Below are 15,174 nucleotides of genomic sequence, written 5' to 3'. Positions count from 1 at the left end.
TTCTGCATGGGAAAAAAAACTGACATGAAATCAACATTGGTGAGAACAGGGCACATAACTAACGTTCATTAAAACTGATGTCAACATGCATAGAAACTTACTGAAAAGGTGCATGAAACCTGATGTCTCTGCAAGTGAAATCTGCACAGTTTTCCCATCAGTTGTCATGCACTTTTGGTATGAATAAGCCCTTAATGGGCTGCAGGAGCACTGATGAAAGCAGAAAGCTGGAGGACATGTCTGCAGGAGCCCACGATGCACCCACGATCTGATTGCGGGTGCAATGATTTCCAGGCACCTGCAGAAAAAAGAAATGCACTTTTTTTTCCCGGCAAAAATATGTGCATTTATTTTTTCTATAAAGATGAACTTATCCTTTAGGCCTCGTTCACACCAGTGCACAGACGTCAGTTTTTTTGCATGCATTCTGCAAGTGTGGTACTGAGAGCTAAAATGGTTACTGTAACAAAATGGTGGTTGCTTCGGATAAAATGTTCTAAGTAAGATTTTGTACATTTAATTGAGACTAGCATGTAATTAAAGCAGAGTTCCACCCAATAGTGGAACTCTCGCTTATACGCTTCCCCCCTCCAGTGCCACATTTGGCACCTTTCGGGGGGGGGGGGAGGGGGGACCTGTTTTTGACAGGTCCCCTTCCCCACTTTCGGAGACGGGCCACGACCTGATCTCCCGGAAGTTTGGTCCTCATTTCCCCACCACCGGGCCAATTAGAAAGTGCAGCGCGCTTCGCAGATGCGCAGTATGGAGCCAGGAGTAAAGCCAAAAGTCTTCACTGCCTAGTTCCCTTACCAGGAATGGCGGCGGCAGCACCCGGGAATCGACCCAAAGATCGGCTGGGGTGCCGACATTGCGGGCTCCCTGGTCAGGTAAGTGCCCCAATATTAAAAGTCAGCAGCTGCAGTATTTTAATTTTTTTTCACCCAGGCTGGACCTCCTTTTTGAGAAATTCCAAGTTTGCAACCAATGCCCTATACACACGTTCAAGCTTTCCGACGTGAAAATGTTCCGTGTGAGCCTGTTGGCAGTAAATCCTACCGTGTGTACGCTCCATCGGACACTTGTTGTCAGACTTTCCGCCAACAAATGTTTGCTAGCAGGTTTTCAAACTTTCCACGGACAAATGTCTGTTGTTGGATATTCGTGTGTACACAAGTCCGTCAGACAAAAGTCCAAAGTACAAACACCCATGCTCGGAAGCAAGGACAGGTCAGAAGTGGTCAGTCTTGTTAATTCTCCATTACGAATCCTAGTTTACATTTGTGACGCAGCAAATTATGAAATCTCGAAATGCAGCGCACAATTCTCTTTTTTCAATGGGATAATAAAGCTGCTTTGCTGGTGATACTGATGGAGTTATTGCAAACAAATTTTCAAAGGCTTTTTTTTTTCTAGTGATAGCAAGATTATTATTACACTTTTTTATTTGGGCAAGTTACCACAACACCATTATCCCGTAGTTTTTTTAAGATCAAAGATACAATTATGTTGGTGTCCCTTGTCAATTTTACATTGTATTTTTTAAAATGTAACTGCCTACTCCCAAACTGTCATTTGAAGTAAAACAAAACACATAGCCAAGTATTATTCTCCACAATTTTTTTTATTGTGCATTAAAAAAAAGAAAAATAAAATTAGACATGCTATCTGCCAATAGAACTTAACCAAAAAATGCATCAAAAAATATAGAAAATATAACAAATCAAATCATTATTCAACCAAAAAATAATGTCAAAGCAATAACTCCAAGGCCAATAATAAATAACACGTTATCTCCTCCGATTCCGCAACATGGCTGGTTGACGAATGGCCGTTCAGAAACGAACTGAAAAGCACGAAATGAAAAGTGCGAATCACTCAAACTTCTACTAACACTAAATTAGCAGAAGGAGACCAAAGGGTGGCGCTAAAGAACCGCGTAGTACGTCACTATGTTCGTAATTGTTAGCCAACATTTGTGTGACCGTGCGTATGCAAGACAAGTTTGAGACAACGCCCTTAGGACAAAATTCTACGGTTTTGTTGGCCAACAATCCGATTCCGTGTACGAGGCATAACTCCTCCTTCTCTCTTGAGAAGCTAGGATCCTGGCATTCCTATTAATGGCTGATAAATTAGGCAGATAACTGAAAGACTGTAGAAGATATTTGCCAACAAGCTTATTAGGGGCTTACAAAATGCCTTAGGAACGTCTATGTAATTGTTGAAACATATACACGCTGTAATAGTCCATAAGCTTGCACACGACTCCTCAGCGTTCGCAGGAGCGGTGTGTCTTTTTCCCGGCAAAAATAAAAGTTTGTTCTTCTTAGAGTCGTCCATAGTTACCACTGGTTTCCCAGAACTTAAAAAGCTTTTCACTGCAACACAAGGGCACAGCAAAATCAATTGTTCTTTATGTGCCCTGTTCATACCACAACACTGGTATCATGTGCAGATTAATTCTGAGCAGGAATCTGCAACATGTATAAAACGAATTGAAGCGTGCATGTAAACTGATGTCTCTGCAAGTGAAATCTGCGCCTGAGGTTTTTCTGCACATATGGCGGTGAAGGAGCCCTTAACCATCTCAATACAGTGCACTTTCACCCCCTTCCAGCCCAAGCCATTTTTCAGCGCTGACACATTTTGACTGACAATTGCGCGTTCATGCAACACTGTAACCATGTGAAATTTTTATTATTTTTTTTTCCCCAGAAATAGAGCTTTCTTTTAGTGGTATTTGATCACCTCTGCGTTTTTTATTGTTTGTGCTATAAACAAAAGAAGAGTGAAAATTTGAAAAAAAAAAAATTTTTTTTTTTTACTATAATAAATATCACTTTTTTTATAATCCTCAGTTTAGGCTGATATGTATTCTTCTACGTATTTTTGGTAAAAAAAAAAACTCAATAAGCGTATATTGATTGGTTTGCACAAAAGTTATAGCGTCTACAAAATAGGGGATAGATTTATAGCATTTTATTATTACATTTTTTTTTTTTTACTAGTAATGGCGGCGATCTGCAATTTTTATCGTGACTGCGATACTGTGGCGGACACATCGAACACTTCTGACACATTTTTGGGACCATTCACATTTATACAGCGATCCGTGCTATAAAAAAAATGCATTGATTACTGTATAAATGTGACTGGCAGTGAAAGGGTTAACATTAGTGGGGTGATCGAGGGGTTAATTATGTTCCTAGGGAGTGTTTCTAACTGAAGGTGGAGGGGACTCAAGGGAAGGAGACCGATCGGTATTGCTCTATATTGAGAGCACACATCGGTCTCCTCTCTGACAGGACGTGGATCTGTGTGTTTACACACACAGATCCACGTTCCTGCCGTGTTACTGGGCAATCGTGGGTGCCCGGCAGACATCTCGGGTGCCCAGTGACACGGCGGGCAGAGCGCGCCCCCTGGTGGGCAGGGAAGGCAAGGCAGTCATATAACGCCCTCCCAAAACGAGAGCCGCGCCGCCTGGCAGTCATATGACAGCCGGCGGGCGGCAATCGGTTCTAAAAGGTACAAGGTTTATTTAAATTAAAGTGAGTATAAAGGCGCGTTTTTTAAAAAAAAAAAAACAAACATGTTATACTTACCTGCTCTGTGCAGTTGGATTTGCACAGAGCAGCCCCGATGCTCCTCTTCTCGGGTCCCTCTTTGCTGCTCCTGTCCCCTCCCTCCTATCAAGTGCCCCCCGTCAGCAGCTTCCTATGGGGGCACTGGAGCCGAGCCACAACTCCATGTGTCCATTCAGACACAGAGCTCCGCCCCGTCCCTGCCCCCTCTCCCCTAATTGGCTGATTGACAGCCGTGGGAGCCATAGGCGCCGCTGCTGTATCTCAGCCAAGAGTCCAGGACAGCTTAGACCAGGGTAGGCAACCTGGGGCCCTCCAGTTGTTTTGGAACTACATTTACCCATAAGGCATTGCAAGGCTGGCAGTTACAATTACTCCCAGAGGCATGATGGGACGTGTTCGGCAACAGCTGGAAGGCCCCAGGTTGCCTACCCCTGGCTTAGACATTCGTGGACATCGCTGGAGAGAGAAGGGGCTCAGGTAATTAGGGGGGTGCTGCTACACATAAAAGGTTGTTCTATCTTAATGCAAGGTAAGCATTAAGATTAAAAAAAAACCTTCTGCCTTTACAACTCCATTAATGCATTCTCTGCATTGAGGTTTAAAAAAAACAAAAAAACAAAAAAAAAAAACAAAAACAAACACCTTACCTGCAGCTGCCCCCAAATATTTACCTGAGCTAATTCTCAATCCAGCAATGTGCATGAGAGCAGTGGCACTCTCTCCTCACTGGACAGAGGAAGCAGCCAGTCATTGCCTTCTACTGCTGTCAAGCACAGGCAGTGAAGAGCAAGCAGGGGCGGGGCTAATGGACACACAGGGCCGCCTCGGGAGCGAACAAGCACAAGTGGCTCCAGAGCAATGGGGGCAAGCAAGTATACAATGTTTGTGTTTTTTTAAATTGCTTTTAGAATAACTTTTAATGTTTGAGAGTTTCGTTCCAAATGGAAGCTACAGAGATGAGACTCACATCACATGTGGCTTTTAAAATGGTTACATCTAAAAATTATGAGATTTTAGCATTTCAATTTAACAGCATTTTCAAAAGTTCATCATTTAAAATTAAAACACTGCGCATTTCATAGCTCCCTTCCATGTTACATTGTTTCTGTACAATAATTCACAGTTATTGTTACCTACAGATATGACTGCTGGATTGGAGAACGATCCGACTTCCGTGGCCAACCACCATCTGGACTGGAGGAACAAGAAATCAGACTGATCTTTGGTCACGATTGTTGCCCCTTGATAAGTTGGCGCTGGCAGTCTCCCCTTCCTCTATATGTACACAAAACCTAAAAGTTGGAATGCTATACTTAGCAGTCTGAAGATATCTTACCCTGAGGGCAGTTTGCTCTCATCTTCACACCTGTCCTCTAAAATCAGTGGCCATATTTGCAGTGAACTCCCTTCAATGGTGCCTCAGCATATGTATAGGAGCAGGTAGTACAGCAAGGCTTTACAAAAGATATTTTTTTTTCTTACAGAAGAAGAGGTCCACCCACCCCTGAAAAAATTAAAAGCCAGCAGCTATAAATACTACAGTTGCTGACTTTTAATAACTGGACACTTACCTGTCCTGGAGTCCAGCGATGACGGCACCGCAGCTGTTTCCACCAGCCGTCAGGTGCTGCCAGTATTGGGACCCAGTAGTGAAGCAATAAGGGCTTCACGCTGAGTCCCTATTGAGCATCTTCTACTGGCCCGGCGGCAGGGGAAGGAGGGAGCTGAGACGTAAATTTGCCACGGCCCTATCTGCCAGGAGTGGGGACAGGTATCTGCTCAAGCCCCCCCCTCCTCCCAAATGTGGCACCGGGGTGGGGGGGGGTGGGGGGGCGGCGAGAAACAGAAGAGCAGAAGTTCCACTTTTGGTTGGAACTCCGCTTTAACAAGCATTGCTCGGATTTCTTGAATCTTTAACTCAGGGGTGTCCAACTTTTTGCCCTTCCTAGGCCACATTGGAAGAGGAATAATCTTGGACCAGACATAAAAGGCAATAAGGATAGCCGATGAGCAGAAAAAGTTGGGCAGACAGCAAGTTAATGATCAGATATAATGAAATCAACAAAACAACTATAGAAGGTAAAACAGGCAACAATACTAGTGCGATATTGGACACCATTTTTTGATTTATGCATCAATATTTGCCTCGATGGATGTAGTAGCAATTCTCAATTAATTTTCAAGGTGCTCCTCAGATATTTTGGTATATCCAGTTCGGCTCCAGAGCATTTATGTTTTTTTCACATACATGAAGAAAAAGCTTAATTTTTAGCAATAAAATTACTTCAACCCCCAGAACATTATCTATTTTCTGAAAGCAGAAGCCCTGTAGAATAAAAAGCTGATAGTTACAAATTGTTTTTCTTCAAAATGGTCACTTTAAAAAAAAAAAAAAAAAAAGGTTTGGCATTGCCGCTTGCCAAGCATTAGATGCAGTATTCATTTTTAAAGCTTTATTCTTTTTTTTTTTTTATTTGTCCTATGAGGAAAAGTCTCACTGTACAGCATTGTATTGTCATCCTAGGACAGAAGCATCATGGTTGCAGAATAGCTCCCCCTCATTCATAAAATTGTGGGTGAGGAGTTTTGTAACCCTAAACTTTGAGATAACAGGACAGCACCTTATTTCTGGCAGGTTCATCTCCAATTTTTGAACAGGTAAATATACAGTACCATAAAAGTACTGATAGACTTGGAAGTAAAGAGAAATTCATGGTTACAGAATTTATAATCCTTAAAGTTGAGTGGAAGGGCTTTAAACAGTCTAGTAGGCACTGTATGTATTTAAATTTTATTGTAAACCACAGCTGTTGGTGGGGGGCAGAATCACCTGCAAGGCAATGGCATAATGTGCTAGTATGCATCGTACACACACACTATGAAATACTCACCTTGGAACGAAGCACTCCAGTGCTGTACTGTCACAGCTGACATCTTCCAGGCTTTCTTCAAAATTTGCGTGCTCTGGCTACCATTGGCCAAAGCCAAAGTCGCGTATGTGTGAGAGCCCTCGGTTCCAGCACAAAGCTCAGAAGGTATGCCGGAACTTCAGAGCCCATGCAGTAGGGTACACAATTCCCGCAGGCAATTAGCCAAGCAATCACCAGAGGATACGGTCAGCCTCGTCATCCAAGGGACATGGTTGGTTTAGCACTGCCAAACATCATACTGCAGTTACTGCTAGCCAGAGCAGAACTGTACTTGGAAACGACTTGTCAAGAGGTAGACCGGCGGCACATAGAATTTAATTTGAAAAAAAACACAAAAAAGCCAGCCCACACACAACTTTACCGATGGCAGAGGGAAGGGTTACAGCCTGTCCTATCTGGAAAAATTTCTCCAAAGTTCCTATCAGAGTAAGGGATAGAAGCAGAAAAAAAAAAAAAAAAAAACACAAACAAAACAGAGGCCACAATAGTTTTCAGAAACTTTTACTCTCCAACTGAGAAACGTCTGTACATTAAAAGCACAAGTGCTTCAATAATTTTAGTGAAAATTGATCCAGGAACAAGGAACGCGACATCCAAAGGCCAATGGGAAAAAAAGGTGGAATTTATTCAAATGTGGACAGGAAATTCACAACAACTTCTTTCAGCTTGGCTTCTGCCTGCTCAGAGATCTTTCCATCGGTCCTAACCAAAAAATAAAACAAACACATGATTAGCTTTTATATATGGGGTAAAAGCCTAAATCCAAAATATTGTGAGACCATATTTAAAGCTGCATGACTCAACCCCATTAGATATTGAATTAAAGCTAAAAAGAGTGCATTAAGGCAGTCTTTGTAAAACAGTTTTAGGGCCCTTCAACACAGGCTGTCCAATCAGGTCCACCTGTCAGTTTTTCAGGCAGGCCTGATCGGACCCTCCAGACTCCTCTATAGAGCAGTGGATGTCAGCAGAAATATCCACCGACACCCATCTGATCCTGCCCACAAAAACCAGACAGATGGTGGTCCCATTATAACCTCTGCCTGGCGACTTGAACGGAAACAGACAGGCGGTCTGTTTCCATCCAATCTCCCCTGATAGAGAGTGGAACGGTGTCTGCTCTGCACAGCAGAGCAGAGCAGACAGGACCAGTCATCCGTCTGCTCAGCGGAGGGATCCTGCACTGAGCAATCAGAATCCACTGCATGGAGGCGCCGGTGTGAAAGGGGACTAAATTGTAAATTCCTCAACTTAAGATCTTTAATACCTTACCACCCATAACCTATAGACAGAATCTAGCCCCATACACAAAGCTTGGGATACGTATATAAGAAAAAAGTCCCCTTTACGAGTCAGCAGTGACACTGCTCTGCAGGTGGCTGTACATTCCAGCCATGACCACCAGCTTGGGTCCTTGCCAACAACAATTGGCAACTACAGCGGTTCCAGATGTAATCACTGGATGCAATGATAGTGTATCCCATGCAGGTTTCATTGAAAAAAGAAAAAGCCTTTGTCCTGCAGATGAACACTGCCATCTTAAATGAACTAATGCAGCGCAAAACATGTCCAGGGGTGCCAACCTCAGCAGAGCCTCCAGTCAAAGTTATCTGCATTCTGATGGACAATATCAGCACTGCACTATTTCCACAATCAACACTGTAGTATTTCACTGTAATGGTGGACAGATAACTTTCTACAATTTAAAGAAGGGAGCATAAACTTAAGTTGTAAAGTCAACTTTTAGATAACCTCATGCCAAAAACCAAAAAGGTGTGTAAAAAAGACACTTATAGCCTTGCAGTTCTGGATTTCATATATTCAAAGTTGTACCCAAGCGCAATTGTGTTCAGTTGCAAAAGCCCAGCTTGCCCTGAGTAGGACATGCAGAAGGCAATTTCTGCATCACTGGAGCCAAGCCCAGTTTTTTGTTTTTCACATGCGTTGGGGAAGTTGAAGACTTTAATCCCTTTCAGAAGTATCTATATGCAAGGTGACCCATAAGGCAAGTCACAGCGATTTATGGATACTACATTGATCTGAGCCCAATTTCACTGCCAAATAGTGCAAAAGGAGAGTTTTAGGGTTGCATAGTCTACTTTTGAGGGGGGGGGGGGTGTAATGGTACCAAAAATTCTAAAGAAACTATTCTTGAACCCTATGAATAAAATAAGCAATCTTTACCTAATAGATGCTAGTAAGTCCTGGTGTTGGCTTTTAATGTGAGCCAGGAAAGACTGCTCGAATTTTGTGATCTTGCTTGGCTCCATCTTGTCCAGATAACCTCTTACACCAGCATAGATAACTGCTACCTGTTCTTCAATGGCCATGGGAACTGCAAAAACAGCAGAGATTAAATACACACAGAAATTGGGAAAAACATTATAGAAAACATTATCTTCAGACAGAAGACCAGAGGCCAAAGTTTAGCTTACCATACTGCCCTTGCTTCAGCAGCTCAGTCAGACGCACACCACGGTTCAACAGCTGCTGGGTAGCAGCATCCAAATCAGAGCCAAACTGGGCAAAAGCTGCGACCTCACGGTACTGAGCCAGCTCCAGCTTCATGGTACCGGCCACCTAGAGAAAAAAAAAAAATTAATTATTTTTCAAAAGCCTACAGAGAGTTGCAGGTGCAAAGTCAGGCTCATGAAGAATCTCCTACAGCTGTGCCCATATCTCCACATGGGCTGTCAGTTTGAGAGCTGAGGGAAGAGTGAATGGACGAGTGCTGATAAGCATGCTCAAAGTCCACTAAAACTACACATCCGCCTGCCACAATGGCACATGGGACTTGTGTCATTCATTCAGATATCTGATTGAATTACAGCTGTCCAGGCAAAGCTCTACGCAGCCACGCCAATTTTAAAAATGCAACACTGGCTATGGGAGAGAGCAGGCCCTGCATGTCACCAGGGGGCACAGGATGTGAGGGAAGCTGTAGTAACATGTTGCATTAACATGTTACGAAGGCTGATCCTATCCTTTAAAGCACTAGTTGGTAAGCACAAGAAAATTCACAGTAAACAGTTGACTTGGACTCACCTGTTTCATGGCTTTGGTCTGGGCAGCGGAACCTACACGGGACACAGACAGACCGACGTTGATAGCAGGTCGGATACCTTTGTAAAACAGCTCAGTCTCCAAGAAGATCTATAAAAAAGGGAGATGATTGGAATGTTGGAGCAGAAATAAAACAGACAACGAATGTCCTGAAACCAGTGTAAGCAGCCACTTACCTGTCCATCAGTGATGGAGATGACATTTGTTGGGATGTAAGCAGACACATCACCGGCCTGTGTCTCAATGACGGGGAGAGCAGTCAAAGAGCCTCCTCCGAACTGGTCGTTCATCTTGGCAGCTCTCTCCAGCAGACGGGAATGGAGGTAGAACACATCACCAGGGTAAGCCTCACGACCGGGAGGACGACGCAGCAGCAGAGACATCTGACGATAGGCCACAGCCTGCAGAAACAGGATATGTTACAAAGCCAGAATCATAGCAATCGCAGGTATTGTTACGTAATGTGCCCAACAAGCCACTTTTTCCTCTTTCACCAGTTGCTTCAGTTTTGGAGGTAGGCAGGTGGGTCATACCACACTCCAGACAATGAAACTACCGTAGCAAATCAAAGTGAAATCAAGCTCGCCAGAATCCTCCCATAAGCAAGCTTTATATTCATTTTTAGTGAATACTTTACAAGACACTCAGCTTTACCATAACACCACACCAGTCACGTGTTTGTGACAATGAAATAGTGCTACTTCACTTGAAGTAGCAGGATTTTAGAGAAGAAATTCAGTGCCATTTCAGGTGCAACTTAGAAGACATCAGTGCGAATTCATGCACAGAAGTCTATGCAAGCCACACCGGAACTTGTAAAAAGTGCAAGAACTACTTTAAAAAAAAAAAAAAATTGGATTTTTGTCAGTCACACAGATTTGACCACATTCAATAGTGTGACTTGTCATCCAATGTGGAACTGTCAAATCGTGTGACAAGTCGTACCGTGTGACGGGGGGGGGGGGGGGGGGGGGAATGGGCTAAAGGATCTCAAAAAGGTGATATTAAAGCGGAGGTTCACACAAAAATTGAACCTCGGCTTTTTGGAACCCTCCCCCCCTCTGGTGTCACATTTGGCACCTTTCTGGGGGGAGGTGGGTGCAGATACCCGTCTAATAGAGGTATTCGCCCCCACTTCCAGGCGTAGACTCCCACGGGAGTCTACGCCACTTCCCGTCCCCCCCGTGCTGTCTGCTGGGACACACACGGGTAGCCGAGAGAGAGCAGGGACCGTTCTGATTGCGCAGCGCGACTCACGCATGCGCAGTAGGGAACCGGGAAGTGAAGCCGCAAGGCTTCATTTCCTGATTCCCTTACAGAAGATGGCGGCGGCAGCACCTGAGAGCCGAGCGACGGTTCGGCCTCGGGTGCCGACATCGCTGGACCCTGAGACAGGCAAGTGTCCTTATTTTAAAAGTCAGCAGCTGCAGTATATGAAGCGGCTGACATTTAATTTTTTTTTTTTTTATTCGCGGGACTCCCTCTAAGTAAAAAGGGAACTAGCGACTGCAAATATGGCCAGCTGCTGCATTATGTAAGGTTCAGGAGGGGGCTGTCTTCCTGATCAAAAAGGTCAGACTAAACATTTCAGATGTGATTGGGTCATTTTTCCAATACAGTTCTGAATAAAGAAAAGTTCGACATTTGCAGAAAATCTGGGCAGATGATATTTTGGCCAGCTTCAGATGGACAACTGGCATTCAACTTTAGCAATCTATGAAGACTTACATATCCAGTTGGAAAAGTAGATAGCTCTCAAGGCATTTGTTTTTGGATAAACCGGATTCTTTGAAAACTGGGATAATGCATACCTGTTTGGATAAATCGTCATAGATGATCAGAGCGTGTTTTCCATTGTCTCTGAAGTATTCTCCCATAGAGCAGCCAGAGTATGGAGCCAGGTACTGCAGGGGAGCAGCGTCAGAGGCGGTGGCAGACACCACAATTGTGTATTTCATGGCATCTAAGGTCAAAACCGTAAAATTAGTGCAGGGCAAGACTACCACGCTTGCGACAATTTCAACACATTCTGCATGCAACAGTCACTCCTAGACCTGACAATTTTCAGAAGGCATCAGGTTTATACATTCATGTTAAGTGTACAGAGTGTGGTAAATCATAGTAACAGTTTTGTTAGATAACTTCAGCACCAGCACTGTGCTTCATATAAGCTCGTTAAAAGTACATCTTAAGCAGGGGTAGGCATCCTGGGGCCCTCCAGCTGTTGCAGAACTACAAGTCCCATCATGCCTCTGGGAGTAATTGTAACTGCCAGCCTTGCAATGCCTCAATGAAGTTCCACAACAGCTGGAGGGCCCCAGGTTGCCTACCCCTGATCTAAAGGCTCCAGTATGATTGACAAGCCCCAAATCCAGTTACAAAGTAATGCACCCCATGTAATTCCCCATCAATGGAAACTGCATTATGTGCCCTTTACTGGCCGGACTAACAGGTATTTGTGGGACTGCTGCAGCAAATTTTAAATTAATGGGAGGCCATTGTTTTACTTCATAGGCCCCTTGGCCTACCTGATCGCCTGACACACACACCCCCCAGAAACCCCACACCACTCATTTAAGCTAATACAGCCTGTGCTCTACCTGCATCAGTCAACCTCTTCACAAGCTGAGCCACGGTGGATCTCTTCTGCCCAATAGCCACATAGATACAGTACAGTTTCTTCTTCTCATCGGTTCCATCGTTAAACCTCTTCTGGTTGATGATGGTATCAATAGCAATGGCAGTTTTGCTGTGAACCAATTGGCACAAAAGCAAAATAAGTTCAAAGAACTGGAAGGCACCTGCATGCATTATTAAGTAGACACACCCCCCCCCCCCCCCCAGAAAAGCTCCATCCATTTCAACCCTTACTAAACATTGAAGATTAACACTCAAATTGTTTGTAATGCCACACTAAAACAAGGTTCAAATCTGTGTGGGTTGTGCATGTAAAGCGCACGCATTCCCTCAGCCACACAAAAACATTCTGCTTTAAAAGCCAAAAACTTTTAGAAAATAAATGCACATTTTTGCAGGAAAAAAAAACAAAGTGCATTGATTTTTTTGTCCTGCAGGAGCCTGACAAGCATCGCACCTGTGATCAGGGGTGTAATGTCAGACTGCAGCAGACAAGCCCTGTAGCATTAAGTAGGGCTGCAACTAACGATTATTTTCATAATCGATTAGTTGGCCGATTGTTTCGATTAATCGATTAATAACCTTAAAAAAAAGTGTGGTGTATAATTTAGTTAATATGTAAAGAAAAAAAAGGCAATTTATTCTTAAATATCCCTATGCAGCGGTAAATATAAATAACGAACTATATATATGGTTAGGGAGCAAAATATCGAATCCACTCTGACAATAACAGAAGAGATATACTGTATATACTTTTAGAGGAGATATACTGTATACACTGTTAGAGAAGAGATATACTGTACATACTATTAAAGGGTAAATCTGATAAATATTATCAGACTCAGAGATCAAATGTCTTCCTTCAAAAAAAAAAATTTCATTTTAAGAACATTCGTTTGATTCTCTAATCGTTAGTGGGGTCAAGTCGAAGTTCATTTTCAACCACAGTGACCGGAAAATTTGGAAATAGAAAACTTCTTGGTCAAAGGAATTTTCAGACAGTGTATGTGGTTTTCGTTCAGAAATTGCATTCATTTTAAAAACAGTGTGTTAAAAACAAGTGAAAATTTCAAACATTCTTTCATTCAGCGAACGTACAAAGATTTTTCGGCTGAATATTCTCGTCTGAAAATTGATCCGTGTGGCCAGAATAAGGCTCGGTGCTTTTTTGCTGTGCGTTTTGATTTTTGCGCACTGGATTTTGCGGCGATTTGCGTTTTTGCATTTTTTGGCAAATTTGTTGTTGGGCAGATTAAAAAACACAAATTGCTGCAAAAACGCATTAAATGCTTTTCAGCAGCTTCTCCATTGAAGTATATTGAAACAAAAAAGCACCGTTTTTGCGCTACAAAAAAAGGTCCCTGACCCTTTCCAAATACGCAGCGGCTGAAAAAAGCATAGATGTGAACGTGTCCAATAGGAAACCATGTTAATGAACTGCAGTGCGCTTCTGCAAAAAAGCACCAAAAAACACATAGATGTGAACCAGGCCTAAGACGTTTAGTAACATAATGGGGGTTAAAAAAACTAAAATTAGCCCTTTATAGTACAAAAAAAAAAAAAAAAGCAGATAATTACTACTGTAAGGGGTTCATTTTTTTACTGTAGAACTGTGAAAGTAACATCTACAGTAGCGATTATTTGCTCTTTTTGTACTATAAAGGGCTCGTTTTAGTTTTTTTTCTACCCCATTATATTACTGGCCGAGTAATCGATTACTATTTTCATAATCGATTAATTTCATAATCGATTAGTTGTCGATTAATCGATTAGTTGTTTCAGCCCTAGCATTAAGCTGCACCTCCATACGGGTTGTCTGCTTGAAAGCTGCAGAGCTTGTGAAAGAACTACCACAGCATTCAGCACCATTGCAATCATTCAGAGCTACAAGCCGTCAGCCACAATGGATGACTATTTGTAGTGCGTTCATTGGTAACTGAATAAATGATACAGGCCCGAGCCTCACTTTGAAAATTGTGACAGCGGGTGCAAGGAGAAGATCCCCTGCTCGCTGTCACACTGAGGGGGAGATCAGGGGATCTGGAACAGGTTACACCCTAAAACATGTTCCAAAAGTTGAACTTTAAAAAAAAAAAAAAAAAAAAAGTGCAGAGGTGCCATTGACTCATGGTTCACCATGTGGTTTTAGTGAGGCCCATAATATTATTATTATTATTAATAATAATCTTCAGGGAATTTCTTTGCAGGAAACGCAGGTATTCCAGCACACAGAGCTGTGTAGATGTGAATCTTGCCAAAAGGAGAGATTACAGACTGAAAGTGGTCATTATTTATGATGCAGAAGGCAAGGGTTTGGTCTAGAAGAGCAGTGAACATTGTATTTAACCATAACATGTGCCCAACATACAGGCCCGGATTTACTCCCTTTGTTGCCCCAAGGCCGGGCCCTTCAATGCCGCCTCCCCCCCCCCCCCCCACACACACCACCAGAAAGAGCCCCCAGACATAATACGGTCAAAGACTGCAGACGTGATACAAGAGATGGTCAGAGACTGCAATCATAGTACAGGAGATGGTCAGAGATTGCAGACATGATACAAGAGACGGTCAGAGACTGCAGTTCCTATGGACATTAGTAGATAATGGGCGATCGGCCCTCTCACCTGACCCAGCAATGGTTCCCCTGATCAGGAGTCTGCTCACTCTGAATTGCTCTTGGCAACTCTGCTGGGTAGCACCCAGATCTGTATTCCTGCAATGAATGCATTCCTTTCTCCACCAGGGATGGCGCTAGGCTGTGTGGCTTTCCCTCTGGTGGCGCAGGGCAGCAGGGTTCTCTCTCTAATGGTGTTCCCTCAGCACTGCCCTCTCCCTCTGGAGCCCTGGGTGTACTTTCCTGGGTGTAGACCCCCCCCCCCCCAGGTCAAACACCCCCTCCATTAGTACAACCCCCCCCCCCCCAAGGACAACGCCCCCCTCCATTAGTACAGACATCC

General features: G+C 43.4%; 1 protein-coding gene across 1 annotated transcript; it reads right to left on the bottom strand.

Moving 5' to 3' along the window:
* Positions 1 to 7,002: 7,002 nt before the first annotated feature.
* On the bottom strand, positions 7,003 to 12,403 carry LOC141131495 (ATP synthase subunit alpha, mitochondrial-like). The gene is made up of 7 exons (XM_073618834.1): positions 12,181 to 12,403; positions 11,392 to 11,543; positions 9,757 to 9,981; positions 9,563 to 9,670; positions 8,953 to 9,097; positions 8,702 to 8,852; positions 7,003 to 7,219 (listed from the first exon to the last, which is right to left on the bottom strand). The coding sequence occupies exons 1-7, from the start codon at positions 12,389 to 12,391 to the stop codon at positions 7,141 to 7,143; spliced, it is 1,071 nt and encodes a 356-aa protein (XP_073474935.1). The 5' UTR covers positions 12,392 to 12,403; the 3' UTR covers positions 7,003 to 7,140.
* Between the last annotated feature and the right edge of the window lie 2,771 nt (positions 12,404 to 15,174).

Source organism: Aquarana catesbeiana, linkage group LG01 (genome assembly GCF_042186555.1).
Source record: "Aquarana catesbeiana isolate 2022-GZ linkage group LG01, ASM4218655v1, whole genome shotgun sequence".
In the NCBI taxonomy this organism is placed as follows: Eukaryota; Metazoa; Chordata; class Amphibia; order Anura; family Ranidae; genus Aquarana; species Aquarana catesbeiana.
The sequence above is the reverse complement of the archived record's forward strand: the minus strand, read 5'-3'. Positions and strand labels throughout refer to the sequence as shown.